Source organism: Pan paniscus, chromosome X, assembly GCF_029289425.2.
Source record: "Pan paniscus chromosome X, NHGRI_mPanPan1-v2.0_pri, whole genome shotgun sequence".
Lineage (NCBI taxonomy): Eukaryota > Metazoa > Chordata > Mammalia > Primates > Hominidae > Pan > Pan paniscus.
This window is the reverse complement of record NC_073272.2, coordinates 13,225,035-13,247,078: the sequence shown is the minus strand read 5'-3', so window position 1 is coordinate 13,247,078 and position 22,044 is coordinate 13,225,035. Positions and strand designations below refer to the sequence as shown.

The window sequence follows — 22,044 nt, the reverse complement described above, 5'->3', positions numbered from 1 at the left end:
TCTGCCTTTCTCACTCTGGACATGGAAATTCTCATCACAGTGGTCAGTTGAGGTGATTTCAAGGAATAATACCTGAAGGGATCCTTTAATTCAGGTTGTAGAACAAAAGCCCAAACATATCATTAACAATAATTAACCTCTCAGATGTAATAAATTACTTTTAAATAAGTTAGTTTATTGAGAAATGTAATTTGAACATATATAATAACAACAGTCTGACACTAACTTCTGTACCCTCTGCTTGAAGCAACTGGGGAACTCTGACTGTGGTGTGATGGGAAGTTAACTTTACTCAACCTGTGAGACTGGGTCTTTCTTCTGAACCAACCACAGGGCATAAGGTTCATGCTGATGTGCTTTGGAATGTGCATGGCCCATCCTATCTATTGCTCCAGCTTCTGCTGGCTTTAATTCAGAGTTTCTCAACCTCAGCACTGTTGATATTTGGGCCACATGTGAGAGGCCATCCTGTGCACTGTAGGATGTTTAACAGCATCCTTGGCATCTACCCACTAGATGCCAGTAGTGCCCAACCCCTGACCCTCGTCAGGACAACCAAAATGTCCCCACACATTGCCCAATGTCCTCTGGGAGGCAGAATCACCCTGGTTGAAACCACTGCCCTAATAAGATGTTGCAAAGTTCCAGATTTGATATCATTGAACTGATATTCTAAAAAGCATTGGCTACATCTGCATGCTGCTGCCCTAGGCTTCTCTTGACATATTTGATCTCAACTTTGCATTGAGTCTTGGAGAGAAGGGGCAATGTGTGTAGGATGTCCACACATCTAGGTTTGCCTAGGATAATCCAGTTTTTGTCTATCATCTGGATGTAATTATTAAGTAGCACCACCTTGAAAAGTGACACAGTAAGAGTGAAAATTATCTGGCCCCCATGTGGTCTTGGAAAATGGGGAAGAGTTTTAAGAGTTCTTACAATGTCAGAAAACTTTTACCTTGCAGAGGTTTTTGATGCCTTCCTGTCCTATTTTAAGAGCCTGGAAATTCAACTATTTCATGCCCATATGGACCACATATTCAAGTCTTCAGCCTTAACTCTTAACAGCTTCAGTTTTTGTCCAAGTAGGCAAAGTGAGCTCAGACAACAAGGAAAAGAACAGTGCTTTTAAAAGAATGTTCTTCTCAATAAAAATAAATTCTAAAGTTCTAAGTAGGGAGTTACTGCTGAGTTTATAATGGCTTTCATATTTGCTTTTACAATCACAGTATTGCTGGGCTCAGGCTTCCTGCTTGGAAAAGTGCTTTGCAATGCTTCAGACAGAAGAGAATGATTTTAGAACAGGCTGGGCTATGAAACAAGAGAGTTGAAGAAGCCCGAAGTGGTTTGAAAGCAGTCATTCCTTTGGTGTTAAAGATAGGGGGAAAAAGATTGTTCCCCCTTATTAAATCCTGTTCACATGTAGACAAGAGTGCTTTTTAAAGCCTCGAGTTGACATTTGCATTGTGTGGTTCTCTGGTGTGTACCTTTGCTAAAATAAGTATGCAAAAGTCTCCAGGTAGTAATATGCCCTTGACCCTGTAATCCGAATCGGTCTCTCACCTGGAAATGTGAAGACAAGATGTTTGGCTAGTAATGAAGGTAAGATAATCATGTGGGACCACACCATTCAAAAGGTTGTCTCATGCTCACAAGATGAATGCTATATTTCCAACCATCATGCCCATGTATCAGACAGAAAGAATAAGGAAGAGGGGAGCTCAAAAGGGCATCCTTGCTGAGACAGCTTCCCAAAATTACTGAAGCCCTCAACCTAACACTTGCTCTCCAATATCGATAGTTTTTTCAGCCAGGTATTTTTACCACCTCCTTCAGTATTATCTTACCAATAAATGACAGGAGAATGGATATTGGGTAGACAATTAGCAAGCTCTGGTATATAGCCCAACTTTTGCTAATGTTTAAAAGTCAAAACCACACAAATCTTCTAAACCAGTGGTCAACATTCGCTGCCTGTGGACTAAATTCAGCCCACTGACTGTTTTGGTAAATAAAGTTTTATTGGGACACAACCACACCCCTTCATTTACATATGGTCTGTGGCTGCTTTTGTGCTGTCAAACAGAATAGTTGTGACACAGACTGTATATATGACCTCCGAAGTCTAAAATGTGGTCTCTCTGGCCCTTTATAGGAAAATGTTGCCAACCTCTGTTCTAAACAGATAACTCAATGAAAAAAATGGGCAGAAGACATGAACAGACACTTTACAAAGAGGATATCCAAAGACCAATAAGCACATGAACAGGTGTTCCAACTCATTAGTCACCAGGAAATATTTTTTTTTGTTTGTTTTCATTTTTGTTTTGTTTTTTTTGTTTTGTTTTGTTTGAGACGGAGTCTCGCTCTGTCACCCAGGCTGGAGTGCGGTGGCACAATCTCAGCTCACTGCAAGCTCTGCCTCCCAGGTTCATGCCATTCTCCTGCCTCACCCTCCCGAGTAGCTGAGACTGCAGGTGCCTGCCACCATGACCGGCTAATTTTTTGTATTTTTAGTAGAGATGAGGTTTCACCATGTTAGCCAGGATGGTCTCGATCTCCTGACCTCGTGATCCACCCACTTCGGCCTCCCAAAGTACTGGGATTACAGGCGTGAGCCACCGCACCTGGTAGGAAATGTTAATTTAAACCACAGTGGGATGGCACTGCTTTCCCATCAGAATGGCTATAATCAAGAAATAAAGAGAGAACTGACAATATCAAGTATTGCATTAACACGGGACAACTGGAACTCTTGTACATTGCTGGTGGCACTGTGGGTTGGTATAAAGACTTTGAGAAGCTGTTGGGCAGTGTCTACTAAAGTAGAACATATGTCCCCCTCTGTGATGGAGCCATTCCACTCTCAGGTATATGCCCAACAGAAATGCCTACGTATATTCACCAAAAGGGATGGACCAGAATGTTCACGTTGGCACTATTTATTAATAATCCAAAGTTGGTAACAACCAAAATGTCTATCAACAATAGAAAAGGGAAAACTGTGTTTTATTCATACGATGGAATACTTTTAGCGATGAAGAGGAGTCTCACTACCTGCTACAACATATAATATTGACAAGAGAAACCAGACAAAAAAGACTGATTCTGTGGCATTAAAGTTCAGAAACAGGCAAACAGATCAATGGTGTTTGAAGTCAGAATATGGTTCCTTTTAGGGGTAGAGATCAGGAGAGGACTCTTCATGATTTGGGTGGTCGTTATACAGGGGGTTCACTTTGGCAAAATGCAGAGTTGTACACTTATGAGTTCAGAATTTTTCTCCTTATATGTTGTATTTCAATAAAGAGTTTCAAAATCAAAAAAAAGAATGCACATCTCTTTAATGATAGAAATGTATCAGCATTGCTCTCCGCCAGTTTTCTATTGAAAATGATGCCTATGACATGTCCCTCATGAAACAACCACATGAACCTACATAATTAGCCCTGGCCCTTTGGATTCTAGTCTTATTCACAAATGGAATAAATTTTCTGATTGCAGATTTTTGCATTTGACTACGTCTACCCTGACAGTGTGACTGACTAGGTGGTCTCAGCTCCACACACCCCATGGCAAAAATAAAAAGGTTGTGTCTAAACTGCAGTGGATTAACCCACTGAGCAGACTGCGTGCCCCTGGGCTTTCTTGCCAAAGGAGAGAGCAAAGGATGCAAAGAAGCTGAATGTGGAATTTATGGACCCTAAGAAGGCAATTTGGAAGGATTTTTTCCCCCGTTTCTGTTTAGTCTTAACTTGGTGAAATTGTAAAGAAGTGCTGGAGACTGGGGGAGCTGTTTGTATGCAAAGTGTTGTCTGCCTCAGTTGTGCTCCTGAATTTTGACTGGCTGCCCAGTCTTATGTGGGAAGCTGAATAAAATGTGTATACTTCTAAAAAAAATCAATTTTAGATTTTACAAAAGGAGTCAAATATTATTACTCCCAAAGGAAGAATTGAGGCAGTTTTTTTTTTTTTTAAGAAGAGGGTCAGAAGAAACAGCCAGGTCTTTTTTAAAAATCACCCAAATTTTTTGGCTGACATATTCAGTTAAATTTGTCCCCTCTCATTGATGCCGGTGGGGAGTTATAAAGGAAAGAAAAATATTAAATGCTAAAAATGAATAGAAGGGATGTAATAATCCAAGAATTAGGGCAATTGATGACAATTTTTTAAAGACACTGCTGTAAATGAAATTTAAATAACTGTAAAGCTAGATATTCAATCCAATAGTTATATACATAAGATGTACTAGTTATTGTTTCATAATTATCCAAAATCTTTCATTTAAAAATATCATTTTATGTTTCTTAGACTGTATATGTGTATATGTTACGTATATGTGTGTATATATATTTCAAATACATATGTGTAGAAATTCATGAGATTTTTTTTTAAGTTACCATCCTCCAAAGGAAAAAAAAAAACCTGGCAAGTGATGAGAAGGAATTGGAGCTGTGTACAAGAATCTTAGAAGATTTAGGTGATCTCGATGCAGCCTCCCAGGTCTCGTGTAGCACCTAAAAGGATCATTTTTAAAAAAGAAATCCAAATATTAGTTTAGGAGAAAACACAGAAAATCTCATGACTCTCGATTTTGTGAAAATTAAAATCTGACAGTAGAAGGCAAAGTGGCATGGCCCCTGTGCTTGGGTTACCGCTGCTTCCCAAGGGGCTCCTTAGGGAAATAACTTCCCTGTTCCTTCTCTTTTTTACTTGGCAGTCCCAGGAGGACAGTTGAGTTGGGGGACTAGGGGCATTGGAACAAGTGTGTCCTTGCCAGGCTCCTGTGGTTGGCTGCTAATTGGGCTTCTCACTTTGTGAACCAAAACGTTTGGAGAGTCTTGTCTTAGGAAAAGCAAATTATTCTGCCCCGTGATGTCCCTTCAGTGTGGAAACATCAAGGAGATAGGTCTCACTGATAACAGAGTTGATCAGGGGAGAGTATGCAAAGACAAGACCCAATTATCAAAGCACAGCCTTTTTAAAGGGTTTTGAGTAGATTGCACTTGTTTTGGTGAGAAACCAAATTAGAGAGTTCTGCCTCCTAAACTCTACATAGACTAATGTGTTGTTGGGAATCACCCCTGCTCTGGGAGTCGCATTTACCTCTTGGTCATACTGAATTCCTTCGTAGGAGGGCCTTTGATATATTTATTCTGTAACCAAAAATGGCAGCCCTGAGATTGGAGAGCATCCCTTTGATTTCCTGTGGACTGTCCTTTTCTGGAGATATGGTTTATTCTTTCCTAAGGGTCGGAATTATGATTCTGAAAAGTTTTGCTTTTGAAATACTACATCACAGTGTCCTAATGAGAATGGTGAGCCATCTGCAGCATTCAGCACTTGGGCATGGCAGTCAAATCTGGGCCCGATGAATGATTATGTTATATAAATCACCAGGTTCCTCCAGGCAGCAGTCATTGCCATTGTAATTGATTCCTGATGAGACTGATTCTTGATTTGCTGGTGCTGTAACCACTGATGCTGATTGTTCTCATCTCCTGAAATTGTATTTAGTAACAGCATTCAACAAATATTACTCAAGTGGTTATTGTATATGGGACCAGGCTCTGGGGGTAAAAAATGAGTATGACAGCCCTGTCTTTGAGGAGACAAGTGTTTCAGGAGGAAACAGACAAGATGAGCATCCTAACAGAGGTACGAACAGGAAGCTAGCAAAGCTCCTATTGGAGGGTGGTGAGGTGAATCGGGGAATGTCCCTCCAGAAAATCCAGAGAGGCTAATGGGAGTTACACAGGCAAAGGAGAAATGGAAGGGAGGTGACAGAGGAAGAAGAGTATTATAGGTGGAGGGAAATTTCTCCTTGAAAACAAAGGAATCACATTCAATGTGTGACCTAGAATTTCAGTGGGCGTCTCCTCTGGCAAGAAATTGAGTAGAAGGATGGCTGCATTTTGGAATGTTCAAAGTGTGGAGAGGATGCTATGTGTACTGTAGTAAGTGCAAAACAATGGGTTGGATTTTTAAAAATTTTATGTACACACATATTTATCTCTATAGTATGACGTGACATAGAAGTTACAGCCTGTTGAAAAGTTTATGCCATAAAAATAACAATTCGAGTTCACTTCCTGTGAGTGGCCTAGGGTTTTTAAGACAAGGAAGAATAATAGGATGTCAAGGGCCAAATATAGACATGGATGTTTTAGAATCCTTTGCTTTTCTGATCTCAGAGCACGTGGCATTTGGTGTAATTGAATCCAGGACAGATGGGTGCAAGCCCCATTCAACTTTGGAGGGAAACCAGTTAACAAGCATGTGTCCAAATGTAGGATTAAACTTGCAAGGCAAGCGAGTGGCTTCCAATAACACTTAGGAAACACTAATTAGTGAGAGGGAAATACTTTGTCAAATGGTTTGAGAATAGTAAATACAAATGCAACAAGGGAACATTGTTTTTAGTTACAATTTATATTGTTCTAGAAGAAATGGGGCTGCAGGTGCTTTCTACAGACAAAATGAATCCCAAATACATTTACCTAAGGCTTCTAGAAATAATACAAATGTGTCTTTAAAAGCTCAGATACATAAAGCAGTAGCATCCAATTTGGAAGTCCTCTTGATCTAAGCAGTCTGGTTTCTCTTTGGTAAGTTGCCTGTTTCCAGACTATAAATGAAACAAAATAATCACTATGTTAATAGAGATGAATATATGGAAGATAATTTTTTTCTTTTGGGCTTATAAAACTCCAGGAGGGAAAAGATGAAAGCCAAAAGTAGAAAAAGATTCAAAGGAAACAAATTGCAATTTTAGTTTTCTAAATCAGGGGTGGGTGAACATTTTCTGCAAAAGGCCAGATATTTTAGGTTTAGTGAACATGCATTTGGTCTCTGGCAACTGCTCACCTCTGCTGGTGTAGTGAGAAAGCAGTCATAGACAAGTAAGTAAACGAATGGGTGTGACTATGTTCCAAGAAGACTTTATTTATGGATGTTGAAATTTGTATTTCATGTAATTTTCATTTCATAAAATGTTATTCTTTTAATTTTTTCCAACCACTTAAAAATGTAAAAACAATTTTACTCACCCTGTGCTAGATCTGAGACAATTATCTCCCCACAGGTTTGTTCTGTTAGAAAGTCCTTGGTTGAAAAGCAACATGCTTTCCTTTTAAAGTTTTCATAAATTTATTAAATAATGATGTTTTCCCCCACTGGTGTTTTCCTAGGTTTTTCTAGAATGCTCTGTGCTCTCATAACACTTTCTAACATCTGTTGTCATCATGCATTTATTAAGCACTCACCATGAACTGAAATGCTGGGGACAGACGTCAGAGGAAAAGAAAATATTAGCAATAGAAAGTGGTACAGAAGCTCCTCTATTTATGGAATTTCAACTCGTGCACTTTCAGAGATACAAACAAAACCATACTCTGGAGCAAAGCCCTCTGGCTCTCTCTTCACCACCAAAATATGCGTCAAGAGGTTCTGGGAGCTCTTTTAGTTTCTGCCCTTTTTAAAAATAATTTCTCATTTTTCAGTCTATGGAATATTTGCTGTGTTTCTGCTAGGTGTTGAGGAATTTTGCCAGGAACCCCATCTTATGTGATAACCTCAGAGGACTTGAAAGAAGAAAGTGCTAGTAAGAAGTAGTAGAAGTAAAGGCAAGATAGAAACAATTTATTTTTAATTGAAATAGGTCAGAAAAACTGTTGTAAGCCCTTTGGCAGGAAGAATGATTTTGAGGACAAAGATCCCATCATACAACCTGAGAGAAGCTCTGTACTTGTGTAATAATAGCAAACATTGATACAGAGCTTCTATGTGCCTGGCTGTGTTTTAAGTGATTACACAATCACATGAGTGTGCATGTACACTAATTTAATCACCACCAAAAAAGTGTTAATCAACTAATGAGCTCACGAAATGATTGATGAAACAGTGAAATTTGAACGTGGCTCCGGAATTAGCATCGTAGGCCTATTTGTGTTAATTTAAGAGAAGGAAACAAATCTGGTAAGTGTACCCAGTCATGGATGGTTCCATGGGTTTGCAGCTTTTGGCATCTGCCCAACCTTAAAGTAAGAGGCAGAACAGCAATGCTATTTTGGGGTAATATTACGGATGCTAAAGCTGTTGAGGAATTCCCTGTGGTGCTTGTGGGCAGATTACCCATTTCAGAAGATTTTCAGTGTATGAAATGAAACAGATCGAATGTAGGCAAAGATGTCAGTCAAAGCATTTATCAGTAAGGAGGAGCACGAAAAGATCGACTCATACCTCACCCAGGTGGAAATCTGGAGGTTGCAAGCTTCTACCCTGTTCAAGACCTCTGGACGTAGGAACAAGGTCATACATAGCCTTTAGAGCTTAACATGTATTCAACCAAAAAGCACAGTGGACTCTGTCTGTGCTCTGCCCGGAATATCTCAGATCTTTTACCAGTTCTGTGTGCCTGTCCCATTCACCAGCTTCTGTGTAGTTTTGCTTCTAATGACCAACATCTGTGAGCACTCTGTGGGGTTCTGGAGCAGTTGCCCTATATTCACAAAGAGCAGGAAGTGCCTGGGAGTTTACATCACCCTGGGGGCGGGGCGTCCCACAGCCCATGACTGACTGATGTGTGTGAAAATATTAAAGTCCAAATTCTTTGGCGAAGGCGGGACAAAGTTTAGATGTAATTAATACCCCAGAGCTTCCCTCAGGACCAGACTGAGACTGGGACTTTGCTAGAAATCACACCCTTACTTGGCTTTATTCCCTTCCCTACCCTGTTATGCTCACCCCTTACCAGTTTCTCCTGGGAACAGGTTCTTAATAAATCAATTGCACATCAGTCTTTATCTTAGTATCTGCTTCTGAGGAACTCTACCTAAAGCAACAAGCACATATATTATTAAGACAGAGAAATATCGTAAGGCTTTACCTTAAGTCAGCAATGAAATATTGAATGAAAGAATGGACTGAATGAATTGATAGAAGCCAGCTTTGCACTACTCATGTTGCAGTTAGGGAAACAGAAAAAGGATAAAATATTGAAACAGTGACTGTTACATTTTAGAGTTTGAAGGGCGTATAGTGAGACTGCCCACATAGTGCAGCCTCTCTGGCTGATGGTAATCTAGGTTCAGCTTACATATGGCCAGGGAAGAAGATACTACCACCTCCTGGGACTGTTGCCTTCCATCTAGATTTGTTATAAAGTCAGTCCTTCCTTCCTCTTTCCCTTTCTCCCTCCCTCCCTTTCTTCCTTCCTTATTTCCTTCCTTCTACTTTATGGAGGTAAAATTCACATGCCATACAAGTCATTCATTTAAAGTGAACAATTCCTTGGTCTTTAACATATTCAAAGTTGGGTAACCACTATTAACATAAATTTCAGAACATTTTCATCACCCTGTAAAGAAACACTGTACCCTTTAGCTATCCCCCCCTCAACTCCTCAACCCCCAAGCTCTGCAGTCCTAGGCAACCCGACATCTACTCTGTGGATTTGCTTATTCTTGACATTTTGTATAAATGAAATAATATAATATGTGGTCTTTTGTGACTGACTTCTTTCAATTAGCTTACAATTTTCGAGGTTCATCTACGTTTTATCAGTATTTCATTCCTTTTAATGGCCAAGTAATCTTTCATTGTATGGATAGATCATATTTTGTTTATTCATTCATCAGTTGATGGAAATTTGGTTTGTTTGTACCTTTTGGCCATTATGAATAATTCTACCATAAACATATGTATACAAGTTTTTGTGGACATATGTTTTCATTTCTCTTGGCTATATACCTAGGAGTAGAATTGCTAAGTCAGATACAGAAAGTTCTTTCTTATATTTGGACAAAATCTGAGTCTCCTTAACTTCCACACTTGGTACTTATCCAGCTTTCTGAAGAAATATGGACAAGACTTTCTTATGTATGACATCCCCTCAAATTATTCATCATCTTTATGTCCTCCTTCAACTTTCAAAGACTGAATATCTTCTGTTCTTTCAATCATTCCACTGCAAAAATGGGACTTACAGAAATGCAAACTGATAGCTTTGAGGTTGTCATATTGTCTGTTATAATGTACAAAACAGCTTTCTTTTGTTCCAAATCTCAGACTTTCCCATCAACAACAGGGAATAAGTGGCTAAGTTTATTTTGCTAAGATAAGAGAAAACAAATTATTTTCTGGGTAAGAAGGCTTTTCGATAGACTCTGCATGGGTTTTCCCTTTGGAAAATCAAGAGGACTAATGATTTGTGTAGTTTATGTATACATTTGTCATTTCTTGACATGTTAATGTGAGAAAAAATTTTGTGCTTCTGAAAAATAAAATTGGATTGAAATCAATTATCTTAAGAGCTTTAAAAGAAATCACGTGTAGCATTCTTTTTATTCTTAGTCATGAAGACAATGGGGAGAAAACTTGACAAAACCACAGGAAAATGTAGCAAGTTACTTAGCAGGCTCTGGGTTGTGCTGAACTGGGCCAAATGTTATGGTCATTTCTTCTTCTGTAGCTATGAATGGATCTAATCCTTGCTTGTTAGTCATACACTTAGGACTATTTTCCACCTTCTTTTAACGTTAAATCCAGAGCTCAGGATGGCTTCTGACTTTGTCTCATGCTATCTGCATGACGTTGGACAAATCACCCGGACTTTATGAGTTTCAGTTTCTGCATCATACTACCACTACATCAGTGGCTTTCAAACTGTGTTGCATGGGATAACAACCAAAGAATCTCACTAAAAATGTCAATGGTGTGCTGCTGCAAGGAATTGTGCAAGTAGGCTCTGGGGAGGTCCTCAAAATCTATTTTTAAAAACCCACCCAAGTGATGCTGATGCCCATGGTCCTGAAGACCATACCTTCAAAAACACTGACTAGCCATTTCCTTCTGGTCCCTCTTCCTCTTGTTCTGTATTCCACTGAAAGGGAGAAGAAATCTTATTATCTTTCCAGGTAATATCTTTTCATCTGTGCTGTGTGCAAGGACATGAAGGAAGACAACTAAAGTTGAAATAATGAAAAAAGTCCCAGTCTGATGCTTAGATTCTGATTTATTAGAATTATTTTGACCATAACAATTTTAACCATAAAGTAGGGTTTCTTAACCTTGGTACTATTGACATTTGGGACCAGATCATTCTTTGCCTTGTGTGTGGGAGGCTGTCCTGTGCATTGTAGGAAGTTGAGCAGCATATCTGGCCTCTACCTGCTAGATACCAGTAGCATCTCCCCCTCCCTCCAAGTTACAGCAACCAGATATGCCTCCAGATATTGTCAAATGCGCCCTAAGGGGCAAATCTGCCCCTGGCTGAGAACCACCTTCATAAGGCATGGTCCCCAAAGAAAATAATCAAGAAATTACGCTTGGAGCAGTTTTCTTCGGTTGGTTCTTACTGCACAGCAAGGCAAAGAAGGCCCTGCTAAACTGTTGGTTCTTGACCTTTATGTACCAAGCATTCCTGGGGGATCTGGAACTCCCTGGCTCATCCTCTCTATTTGCTGGATTAATGGGATACAGACAGTTTAAGTGACTTGGCAGGAGAAGGACATTCTGTTTTATTCTCCTCATTTTATTACACTCCTGACAAATTCTTAACATTTGCCTTATATGTTCTGCTCCCTATCATTATCACAAGATAGATTAGTTGGCGGGAGGAGGGGAGGGAAACCAATATATGCAAAATTGCTTTGAAACCTGCAGGCACCAGAGTAATGCCAGGTGTCATCATTCATCCTACTCCTGAGCCTCTGAAGCCAGGGGTTTCTTGAGGTTATAAAAGTGGTTTTTTTAGGGGGGTGACTAGTCAAGCACTCCAAAGAACTCCAGAGTGGTCAGTTTTGATCACACAGATGGCCAATTTTTACCCAGTCTGTTAGCCTTTTAACAACACACAGTGTTGCGTGGAGACCCACTTGTGTATGGGTCTTCAACGATGGGTGGAGACCCAGGGCTCAGCTCTACTCTTCTGCTCTGGAGAACTTTCTCTTTGTTTTCTTGGGTGGTGCAAGACCTACTTCACTGAAAGAAAATGTGTTGTTGGTGTGAGAGGTACTGCTAAGTGGAAATTATTAAAGGATGAATTCCTTATGTCTGTGAAAGATTTCTCCGCCTTGGCACTCTAGACATTTGGGACCAGAACATTCTTTGTTGTGAAGGCCGTCCTGTGCAGTGCAGGATGTTTAGCAGCATCTCTGGTCTCCACCCACTGGATGCAAGTGACACCCTTCCCCTGCAGTTGTGGCAGCCAAAGATAGCTTCAGATATTGCCAAGTTTCTCCTCAGTGGCAAAATTTCCCCTGTTGAGAATCACTGGCCTAGGAGGTGTGGATGGGACACCAGCAATCTAATGAATGGGCCTGATTTGTCAAAAAGAATCTCCACCTTGAAACATACTGGAATGGCCTGCAAAGAGATTGGGGTCAACTACCATTTACATCTCAACTCCACCATTTATTAGGTATGCAAAACAGGTTAATTAACCTCATAAATAAAATTAAGATAATCATACTTTCCTTCCCAGTTGTTCTGAGGATCCAGATGTTTGCAAAGCATCTAGTTGAGCCTGTGATGTAGGTGCTTAATGAATAGTGGAATTGTTACCATTTCAAACAATAATTCTAGCACCTGCGGTGTTGGCGTTGTCATGGGAATTCTGCAGGCTTTAGACAACTGAAACACTGTGCAACTGTGCAGAAGAAAGGAGATTATGATCAGAGGAATGAAGGCAATAGACTAACATTAGATTATGGATATAAATGAAAAATCATTTCTTAATTCCCAAATGGTTATTTGGAAAGTCGTAGCTGGAGAAATTGCGGCCTCTCCTTTTTGCCTAATGACCCTTGAATAGAACATATATATTAGAAATGTCTCTTTTTAGGCACTTTTTAAGGACACCCTCCCTGGCTCTGTGGCATGGAGTAGAAATTCTTCAGTGAAAATATCAAAACGGCAAAAACAAGATAAACCAATAATACCAAATAGAACCTACTGTAATGGTCATTTATTTCCTCACCCTTCCTCACTTGTTTTCTTTCCCTGAATTCTCGGATTATCATATTCTCGACTCCAGTTGATGCATAACTTTATGATATTCTTTGTACTAGGGTTTGAGGCCAAAGACAATGGTACTATGCTGTGCCAGGATGTTCTCCTCTCTCTTCTCCATCTCTCCTATGTGACTGCAGCTCCAGCTGCAGGAATTCCTCCTTCACTGGTCTTCAGCCCAGCTGTCTTCAGGCTGGGGGTTGTCTCCCTAAACTTACCTGGAAAAAGGAATGAGAACCTTCATTCTTCCTTAGATTTCTTCTATCTCCATATCCCTGGAAGGATTAAGAGGGTGGGAAGAAATTATGGCTATAGAGTAAAATGATAATTCCTGAAATGGCATATATGTTTACAGTTGTCAGGCTGAGATTTTACCCCCACTTTGCTGAAATTCTGCCTAATGAGATGTCCTCCCTCAAAAGCACATTCAGTGTATCCATTGCTCCTGTCTGTGCGTGTGAGTGAAGTCGGCCTTATCACTGCCAATGCCAGGGCCTTAGCAGGGCTGGTAGGTCCTTCACTTATAGGAGACACATGATTTCAGCCAAGGAGGGCCTTAAGCTGCTACTCCAGCTCTCCTTTCTGATCCTGGAGTTTGATTTCCTTAATTTCATCTTTGTAGCCCCATGAAAAAGACTTAAAAAAGAGACAACTCTAAACTGTGTTCAGTCTTCATATAAACTGTGTTCAGTCTGTTTATACAATAGTGTAAATAAAGATTCTAATTAATACAGTTTGGAAAACTGTTAGGCATTGTCTAGTAAAGTTGAAGATATGCATGCCTATGACCCAGCAATTATATTCCTGGGTTTGGACCCTATAAAAATGCATGCACATATGCACAAGGAGATATGTATAATGATGTTCAAGCAGTGTGGTTTTCAGTGGTCCAAGATTGAAAAGGACATAAATGTCCATCAACAGTTACAAAGATAAATAGTAATAAACACATATAATGGAGTACTAGACAGCAATTGGAATGAACAAACAACAGCTACATACAGCAAACATGGATGAACCTCAGAAACGGAATGATGAGCAAAAGAAGTCAGCTATAATAAAAACATACTTATGAATCTGTTTACATAAAGTTAGGAAACAGGCAACACTAAGCTCTAATATTTATGGATGCCTGACTTCCTAAAAGGCAGTGGATTTCAACCAGGGGTGATTATGCCTTTCCCCACTCCCTGGGGGACATCTGCAATATCTAGAGTCATCTTTGGTTGCCACAATTGGCGTAGGGGGAATAATACTGGCATGTAGTGGGTAGAGGCTGGGGATGATGCAAAACATTCTGCAATGTCCAGCCTCTACCATAAAGAATGATTGGTTCCCAAATGTCAAGAGTGCTGGGGTTGAGAAACCCTGCTGTAAAAGGGAAGTGAAGAAGTGAAGTCATGGCAGTGTCTACCACTGGGATGGAGGAGGGAAATACAGCCAAGGGACATGGGGGTCTAGGGTACTAGCAATATTTTAAATTTTGACCTCAGTGAAGGTTAGACAGGTGAATGTTTTGTAACAATTCATTAAGCTGCACATTATATGCTATTGATTTTTCCATTTCAAAATGTTAAAAATACTCCAGGGGCTAGATTAACAGGACAATAAGATGGCATAGTGTGGGCACTGGGTTTGGGGGAGGGGGTTCCCCATCTAAGAGGGTCTCATAGTAACTCTGTTAACAATGGTGGGGCTGGGCCTTCAAGAAGGGCCTGTCCTGCCATCTGAAGTGATTTTTAGTACTCAGATGGGCCCTCAGCTCTTCCTACACTCTGAAGTTGAATTTGCTTCCACAGATTTGGGTAAAGTTTTTCTGAAAAGAGTAATCACCCTTGCATTGGCATTAACTGTGGAAAATTTTAACTCAGCCTATAGGCAGGCAGAATAAATGCAAACAAGTATTTTAATTTAAATGCTCTGGCAGAAAGGGCAGCATTCAGTTCTGGAAATGCTGTAATGTTTAGGGACAGGAAGACATGGAAATTCCACAGTTAGCAGGGCACGTTTTCTCTTAAAGGTGATGCTAGTAGAGTAACTCATACAGATTATTTTTAAGTCCTCTCTGGGGTGAATGATAAACATCAGATAAATTTATTATTTTTTAAAAAAGAAAAACAAACAAAAAAGAACATTAGCCTAGCAGGCTCTTAACCAACAAATTGGATGAACTTCAGCCTCCTCTGAAGTAAGGTTTTATGTGCTTCTTGCTGCCTTTTTATCTCTCTCCATTACCCCAAAGGATCAAATGTGCATTTTAAAACCACATGCCATGTCAATATACAGTTTAGTTGACCTAGAACAATACCTGTGCATAGTATGCACTTAAAAATATTTATAAAGTGTGGAATGATAGACAATGGACACTCAGAAGGGCAGTGGGGTGGATGATGGTGAATTACTTAATGGGCACAATGTACATTCTTCTGGTGATGGATACCCTAAAAGCCCTGACTTCATCACTACACAATCTATCCATGTAATGAAATTACACTGTTACCCCATACATTTATACAAATTAAAATTTAAAATTTAAAATAATATTTGTTGAATAATGACCAAGTGAACAAATAACATGGGAAGGATACTTGGAAGTAGAGATATGCAAATAAGAAATTTTGATTAGAGTGGTGTTTTAAATATACCCTGAAATATATTTAAATGAAATAATGAATAATGTGTGAAATTCAAATTGTTTAAGATTGAACAGACTTCTTAGAGTTCTGCATGATCTTCTAGATCCTTTCTGGAGCTTTGAGCCTTACACAATTGGACTAAGAATTGAAGGAGGTGGATGATTCATTCCAAGGTGATTTAAGAGTCTTGCAGCATGAACTGATCATTTCTTTAGGTGCTTTGCCCAATCTCACAAACTCTTCAAACACAGAGAAAAAACAATCCTATTGCACTTGAACATTTTACTCCAACTTAGCTATGACACTTTAGCAATAAATAATGCTAGAAGGCAGAAGTCATTCCTAAAATGTAAGTACACAGTGTGGGGCTGATGGAGTATTTTTGGCTTACAAGAATGTCATTTAGTGACTTACTACATTTTTGAAAGAAAGAATACAAACCAAATCCAGGATGACCCAGTTTTAAGAGGTGACTTACTCAGGGGTAATGATCAAAAGGCTATGGTTAAGGTTTTAAGACCCAGGGATCCACCTTGTGTTGTTTAAATATATTAATAATTAAATAGTATTTGTAGGGAAAGGGATTTTTAGCTTCAGGGGCTTAAAGGCAAGCGTGATAGAAGAAAAAGTCCTAAGGCTGGAGTGTTCACCTTTATGAATAGACCACAGTGAAGTGAAAGTCCCTAAACTGGGGCTTGTCCAGGCCATTGAATTACATCTGTACACACATGCCCCCATCAGGCTGCCCTGGCTGCAATTCTCTGAAAGATGCCAGATGGTGAAGCTCAAGCTGGTTCTCTGTCTTATTCTGAGGATCTTTGATGACTTTGCTCTAAAGGTTGCTTTTAGCAGCAGAACAGAGTGAGAGTAAAGAGGGAACTTTAGTGTGTCATTTTTCGAGCTCTGCCTGGACATGTCACAGAGCAAGGAAGGCCTCCAAGGTCAATGGGCATGCTCATTTCTCCTACAAAGCAGAAGAAAGGAGACTTGGGTAGATCAGGCTGTGGGAGAATGAAAGACTTGGGCAAATAGTTCAATTGACTTTCTCATAAGACAGGCAACACTGTTTGGAAGTTCCTGGGTTTGGCAAGGGATTGATTTTAAATTTATTTTTATTTTTATTTTTTATTTTTGCAGTATAAAATACATGTAGTGAAGGGTGTAAATTACACTAGTCTGAACTGTACTGCACAGTGAATGTTTACATATGGGTGTACTCTAGTAGCTGCCATACAGATCAAGATATAGATCATTTCCAGCACCCTAGAAGGTTCCCTTGTACCACCTTCCTAGTCAATACCACCTTCCCACTTTGGTAACCACTGTTATGACACCTATTACCATGGATTCCATTTGACTATTGCACTTAAATATTTGAATTTCAGTTGCAGAATAAATAAGTGAAATCTTACAGTATGTACACTTGTGTCTGATTTCTTTCTCCCAACATAATGTCTGTGAGATTAATCCATTTGTTCTGTGCATCAGTAGCATTTTCCTTTTTATTGCTGAATAGTATTCCATCATGTGCACAGACTACAGTTGGTTTGTCATGCATCAGTTGGTGTACATTTGGATCGCTTTTATTTGGGGCAATTATGCCTCAACACAGTATGAGCATTCTGGTATATGATGAGATTATTGTACTCTGTATATCTAGGGGTGGAATTTGCTGGATTGGAAGGTAGGCCTGTGATTGACTTTAGCAGATATAACAATACAGTTTTCCAGGTGGATAAACTGTCATGGGACTATCTAATGGTAGATTCCTCAGGCCACTTGCACCCCTGGCTTCACGTTCCCACTGCTAATTATAATTATGCTGCGATTGTTTTAAAATATTACATGCCAGTGGATGGTTCATTCAACTAAATTGTAAGGGCTGAAATTCAGGGGCCACATCCAACTTTCCTCCCCTCTCCTCCCCTCTCCTCTTACACAGAGCAAGTGGAGAGTCATTCAGCCGGTTCAGTACAGTGGGACCCTGACAAACTGGCACAAGCTACCCCCAAACACATCTTCCACTTTGTAGCCACCCCTCTGGGGCTTGCATTGATTGATTCATGAGTCTGGAGTGTCTACTCTGGCCCCAGGCCTGGCCTTTGTCTGGGCTCAACTTGTGGGAGGCTGGACGTAAATTACAGAAGGACAAGGCTGTGGAGGGAACTTGCTGATCTTCTCCAAGGTGTTTTAAAGTGCAGGTTTCCATGAGGGGATTTCAGAGCAGAGGCCAGTTTTAAGGGTTATTGTGAACCTACAGAATGTGCCCTGCAAGCCCCCCTGGAACTCGGTTCACCCTAAGTGACCAGCATCCTGGGCAGCCTTGTCCCCGCAGCAGTTCTCCTGGGTAGCATGACTTGGTTCCTCTCAGTCCTGCCCTCCCCAAGGGTCCCCACAATTTGAGACTCTCACAGAAGAAGGCTTTCTAGAAAGGGAAACTCTGCCCTCCCAGGAGAAGGCTCTGAATCTCCTTCCACTGTCAGGCCCACACCTCCTTCAAAGTTAGTGAAAGTCTCTCTTTCTTGGAAACCCAAGTTCGCCTTCTCGCTGGCATTAAAGGCTTTGGCAGTCCCCGCCTCAGCAGCCGGGGTCCCACGGGTCCGGGGAGGGTGGGGTGGCAGGAGGCAGGCGTGCCGGCCAGCCTGACACCTGTCGTGGGCGCGTTCGGCCTCCGCAGCCCCCAACAGCTGTCAGCGGCGGCGGCCGCCGGAGGGACCCGCCAGGAGCGGAAGGAATTAAACGCCCGCCCATCGCATCAGACTCCGCCGCTCCCTCCTCCTCCTCCTCCTCTTCCCCCTCCCCCTTCGCTCCGCTGCCTTCTCCAGGTCCCCACCGGCTCCGCAGCGGCAGCGGGACGCTGTGCCAGGGGCGCTTTGCACAGCACTCGGCACGCACGGAGCAGGGCTCGCGCCCAGGGGCTGCCCCAGGATGGCAGTGAAGTACGGGGAACTCAGAGAGACACCGTGACCTCAGGCTGAGCCCAAGGCGCGCCACTCCTCCCGGAGGCGACATGGGGCACCCGGTGTACCGCGGCGAGAAGCCCCAGCTGCACTACGCGGTGAGTGTCCTGACGCGTGCAGAGGACACAGGGGGCGCCACTGGGCCGCTCCTGGTGGGGACTGCGAGGGGCGATGGTAGTCGGGGCTCCCCACAGGTCCACGGCTGAGGGGGTGGCGGGTGGCCGGGTACGTCACCCCGAAGTGCCACCTGCTCACTAACTCAGTGGCGCTTCCCGAAATCTTTTAGAAGGTACAGGGGAGCCCCAACCCTGAATTCAGTGTTTCTTTGCCCCAACGCTGTGGTCACTGCATCTGGGACCGGGGCTGGACTCCGCCACCGCCTCGCTGACAAAGGCTGACAAATGGGGTTCCTGGGGTTAGGCCTAGGTCGCTCATTCAGCCTTCAGTCAGATATGTTGAAAGGACGAGAATAAGACTGGACAGGAGGCAGGGCCGCTTCATGATCTCAGTGTGCGGCGAGTGGATTTGCTAAAGAAATGCTGCCGGGAGCGTTGGGGTGCAGCCGTTTCACTCCTTAGAAAGGGAGTGCATTTCCCTCCTACTTTGTGGCGGGACAGAATGTTGCACATTATCATTAATGTTGCACGCTAATACAAGAGAATACCAGGGGCTCTTCTGTCGTACCTTCCCCCTCCCTTATGGTGGCTTCTGTTCTCCCTGTTGATACAAAGATTTACTGGGGACCTACTGTGTGCCAGGGACTGCGCTAGGTGCTGCAGGTACTGCAGGAAACACAACAGAGAGAAAGCTCATGGGATTTGCCTTCTTTGAAGAAGGAGTCAAGATTTTAAGGTTAACGACCGACCAAATCCAGATACTAGATTGAGTACATTCTTTGAGAGAGAGAAAAGAAAGGAAAGAAGGAAAAAAGGAAAGTTGTTTCTGAGGAATGACTACTACTTCTGAAGATTTCAAATGCACCCTCCAGGAAGGGGGCAGGGAGAAGGTTTACCTTATTCCAGTCTTCAGACATTGATTTTCCACTTGTGAGATGTGTCGTTTTGAGATGAGACACTGCAGTTGTTCTGTCATCTGCTAATTTACTGAGTTTTCCTTGAATTGATTTGCACTGTTGAGACTGGACGTTCTGACTGCCAACTTTAAAAATTGGAGAGAAGCAGGCAGAGAGTTGACAAGAATCATTAATATTTATAATCAGGCAAAGACAGTTAACTGTCTGGAATTCGTGTCTTCCAAAATCCAGTCCCCAACATAAAAAAAAAAATTGTTTTTTTGAAGAAAGGAGTAGAGGTGGACAGGGGTGGTGGACTCAGGCATCCCGGAGCTGCTCCAGTTGGTTCCTGGTGTCACCTCGGGGCTCCTGGATTAATTGCAGGGCCATTGGGCAAATTGCACACCTCGTACACTTCACTTTCCTCCCCTGGAAAAATGAAGACCTGAATTAGGAAATTGTTAAGATACCTTCCCAGGCAAACGTTCCAGGAACCTGTAACAGCTCTTTCTCTGGTTTTTCTATAGTTACTTGTCTTGAAACACCAAATGAGATACTTGTAAGTTACTAATGCTCGTTCATCTGTCTTGGAGACACCGGTGGCTCAGTGATTTGCCTTTTAAAGTAGTTTAAAGGGTAACCAGTTTTCAACAGAGGTTGCTTTACACTGAAGGAGGTAGAGTCTGTGCTCATTGTGCCCATTCAACATCTCCACCCCACCACCTTTTTGAACTGTGTGCTGGTACCCTTTGATTCATGATCTGAGGTCTTTGCCATTTGCAAGAGTGCGGGTGGGGGAGGAAAGGTGAGAACGGGCTCCTTAATTTTAAAAAAATATATTCATTCAATGAATGGTTATTGCCTCAATTATGTAAATATATTACAAAAATATTTTAAAATTGTCAATTAGGCTGTCTCATTCTTCTAAAATCATAAACTGAAGAGTCAAGCCGATGCTAATGTCCCCTCTTGGGGCTCTGAAGACTGCTGATGAAATAGCCCTTTATTCTAGTACAGATTATCATGTATGTATATTCTGGTTTAAGACTATAAAAAGGAAGATTCCAGAGGGAATTTGTTGGGATTCCAGGTTGGAATAAGTCACCCGGGCTCTCTGAAGTTTCCTATGCATACTTTAGAATGATAAAGCAGCAGCTCTGAATCAGTCACTGTCCAGAGAATGTTCTTTATTAAGTGTGACCCATTGTTTTTCATATTAGTATAACCCTTGGTGGTATAATATCTATTCTAACACTGCACTGTTGTTTACTTCCCTCATTTGGGTTTTGATAATTCCAGAGCTTGTTTTGCCGTTTGGCACAAATATTCCACTTACTTTGCTCAACAGGGTTTTGTCCCACTGTGCATTTTCCTGTGATCTTGGGTTTTTTTGGGTCTGTCTTCCTTGACATGAATGACCCTCCATGTGTCCTTAATACCTCCTGCCTCCTCTGAAATATAATTCGGGGATAAGTATGTAATGCTCTTCCTTCAGTGCTTTTTCGTTTGTCCAAGGTGAGACTGCATATAAGAGGTCAGTGGCTCACATTTGATTCATTCAATAAACATTTGTTGAATGCCTGTTGTGTTCCAGGTATTTGGTCAATTTTCCAAAGAGACAATTAGATAGTGAAAATGTTAGGAGTTGCTATGGACATCTCACTCATCTTTTTAAATGGTCATAATGGTCACAGAGAGCAAAATGCAATTAACTAGACAAGAACATCCTCCATTTACATAAACAGACATTTTCAAAGTATAGTACAACTGTCTTCTTGTTTTATCATCACACAGAGAAAATAATGTGTGTTAGCAGCTAATGTTCTCCTCAAAAAATTTCCTCCTACAGTTTTCCCACGTTCAGGTTATGGTGACTCCGTCCTTCCAGCTGGGTGTTGTCCTTGATGCCTTTTGGTGACTGAATCAGATTTACATTTTGAAATGATCCCAGCATGGAGTGAGGATGAGGAGGAGCTAGAGTGCATCCTGGTATTTGGGCCTGGGAGAGATTCGAGAAGATGACTGATGCTAGGGTGGCAGCTGGGCAGGAGGTTGAGAGCAGTTGGCATATTGGAGAGATGCTTAGAACATAGAACCTGTCAGACTTAGTTTGGATGGGATAAAGAGGTGATAGAGTATGAAGGATGAGGATGACATGAATGAATCAATGATTTTCTGGAAGCATTTCTAGAGAAGCTCTTGAAGTTTATATAATAAGCAAATAGTCATAATAATATTTCCCTCCTTGTTACTGTCTTATACAGATTGCAAAATATTTGAACACAGTCTAGGTCAATTTCAGTCTCAAATCCAATTGCTGCCTTATGCAGGTTTTCTGTTTCCTGATTGAAGAAATCTAAGCTCGGAACAGTAGAATTCAAGGCAGCACATGTGTCGCTGCTGACAGAACTGAGAGCTTTATCCA

At 41.4% G+C, this 22,044-nt stretch overlaps 1 protein-coding gene across 4 annotated transcripts in view; it reads left to right on the top strand.

Annotated features, from left to right (window-relative positions):
* Positions 1 to 22,044, top strand: part of ARHGAP6 (Rho GTPase activating protein 6) — a 525,552-nt gene that overhangs the window by 217,785 nt on the left and 285,723 nt on the right. Inside the window, exon 1 of one of the 4 annotated variants that reach the window (XM_055106117.3) lies at positions 18,311 to 18,705. The exons of the other annotated variants lie outside the window; for them this stretch is intronic. Coding sequence (XP_054962092.1) covers positions 18,658 to 18,705 — 48 coding nt within the window. The 5' untranslated portion in view covers positions 18,311 to 18,657. Of the gene's footprint in view, positions 1 to 18,310; positions 18,706 to 22,044 lie in introns of those variants that run through there. 4 annotated transcript variants of the gene reach the window in all.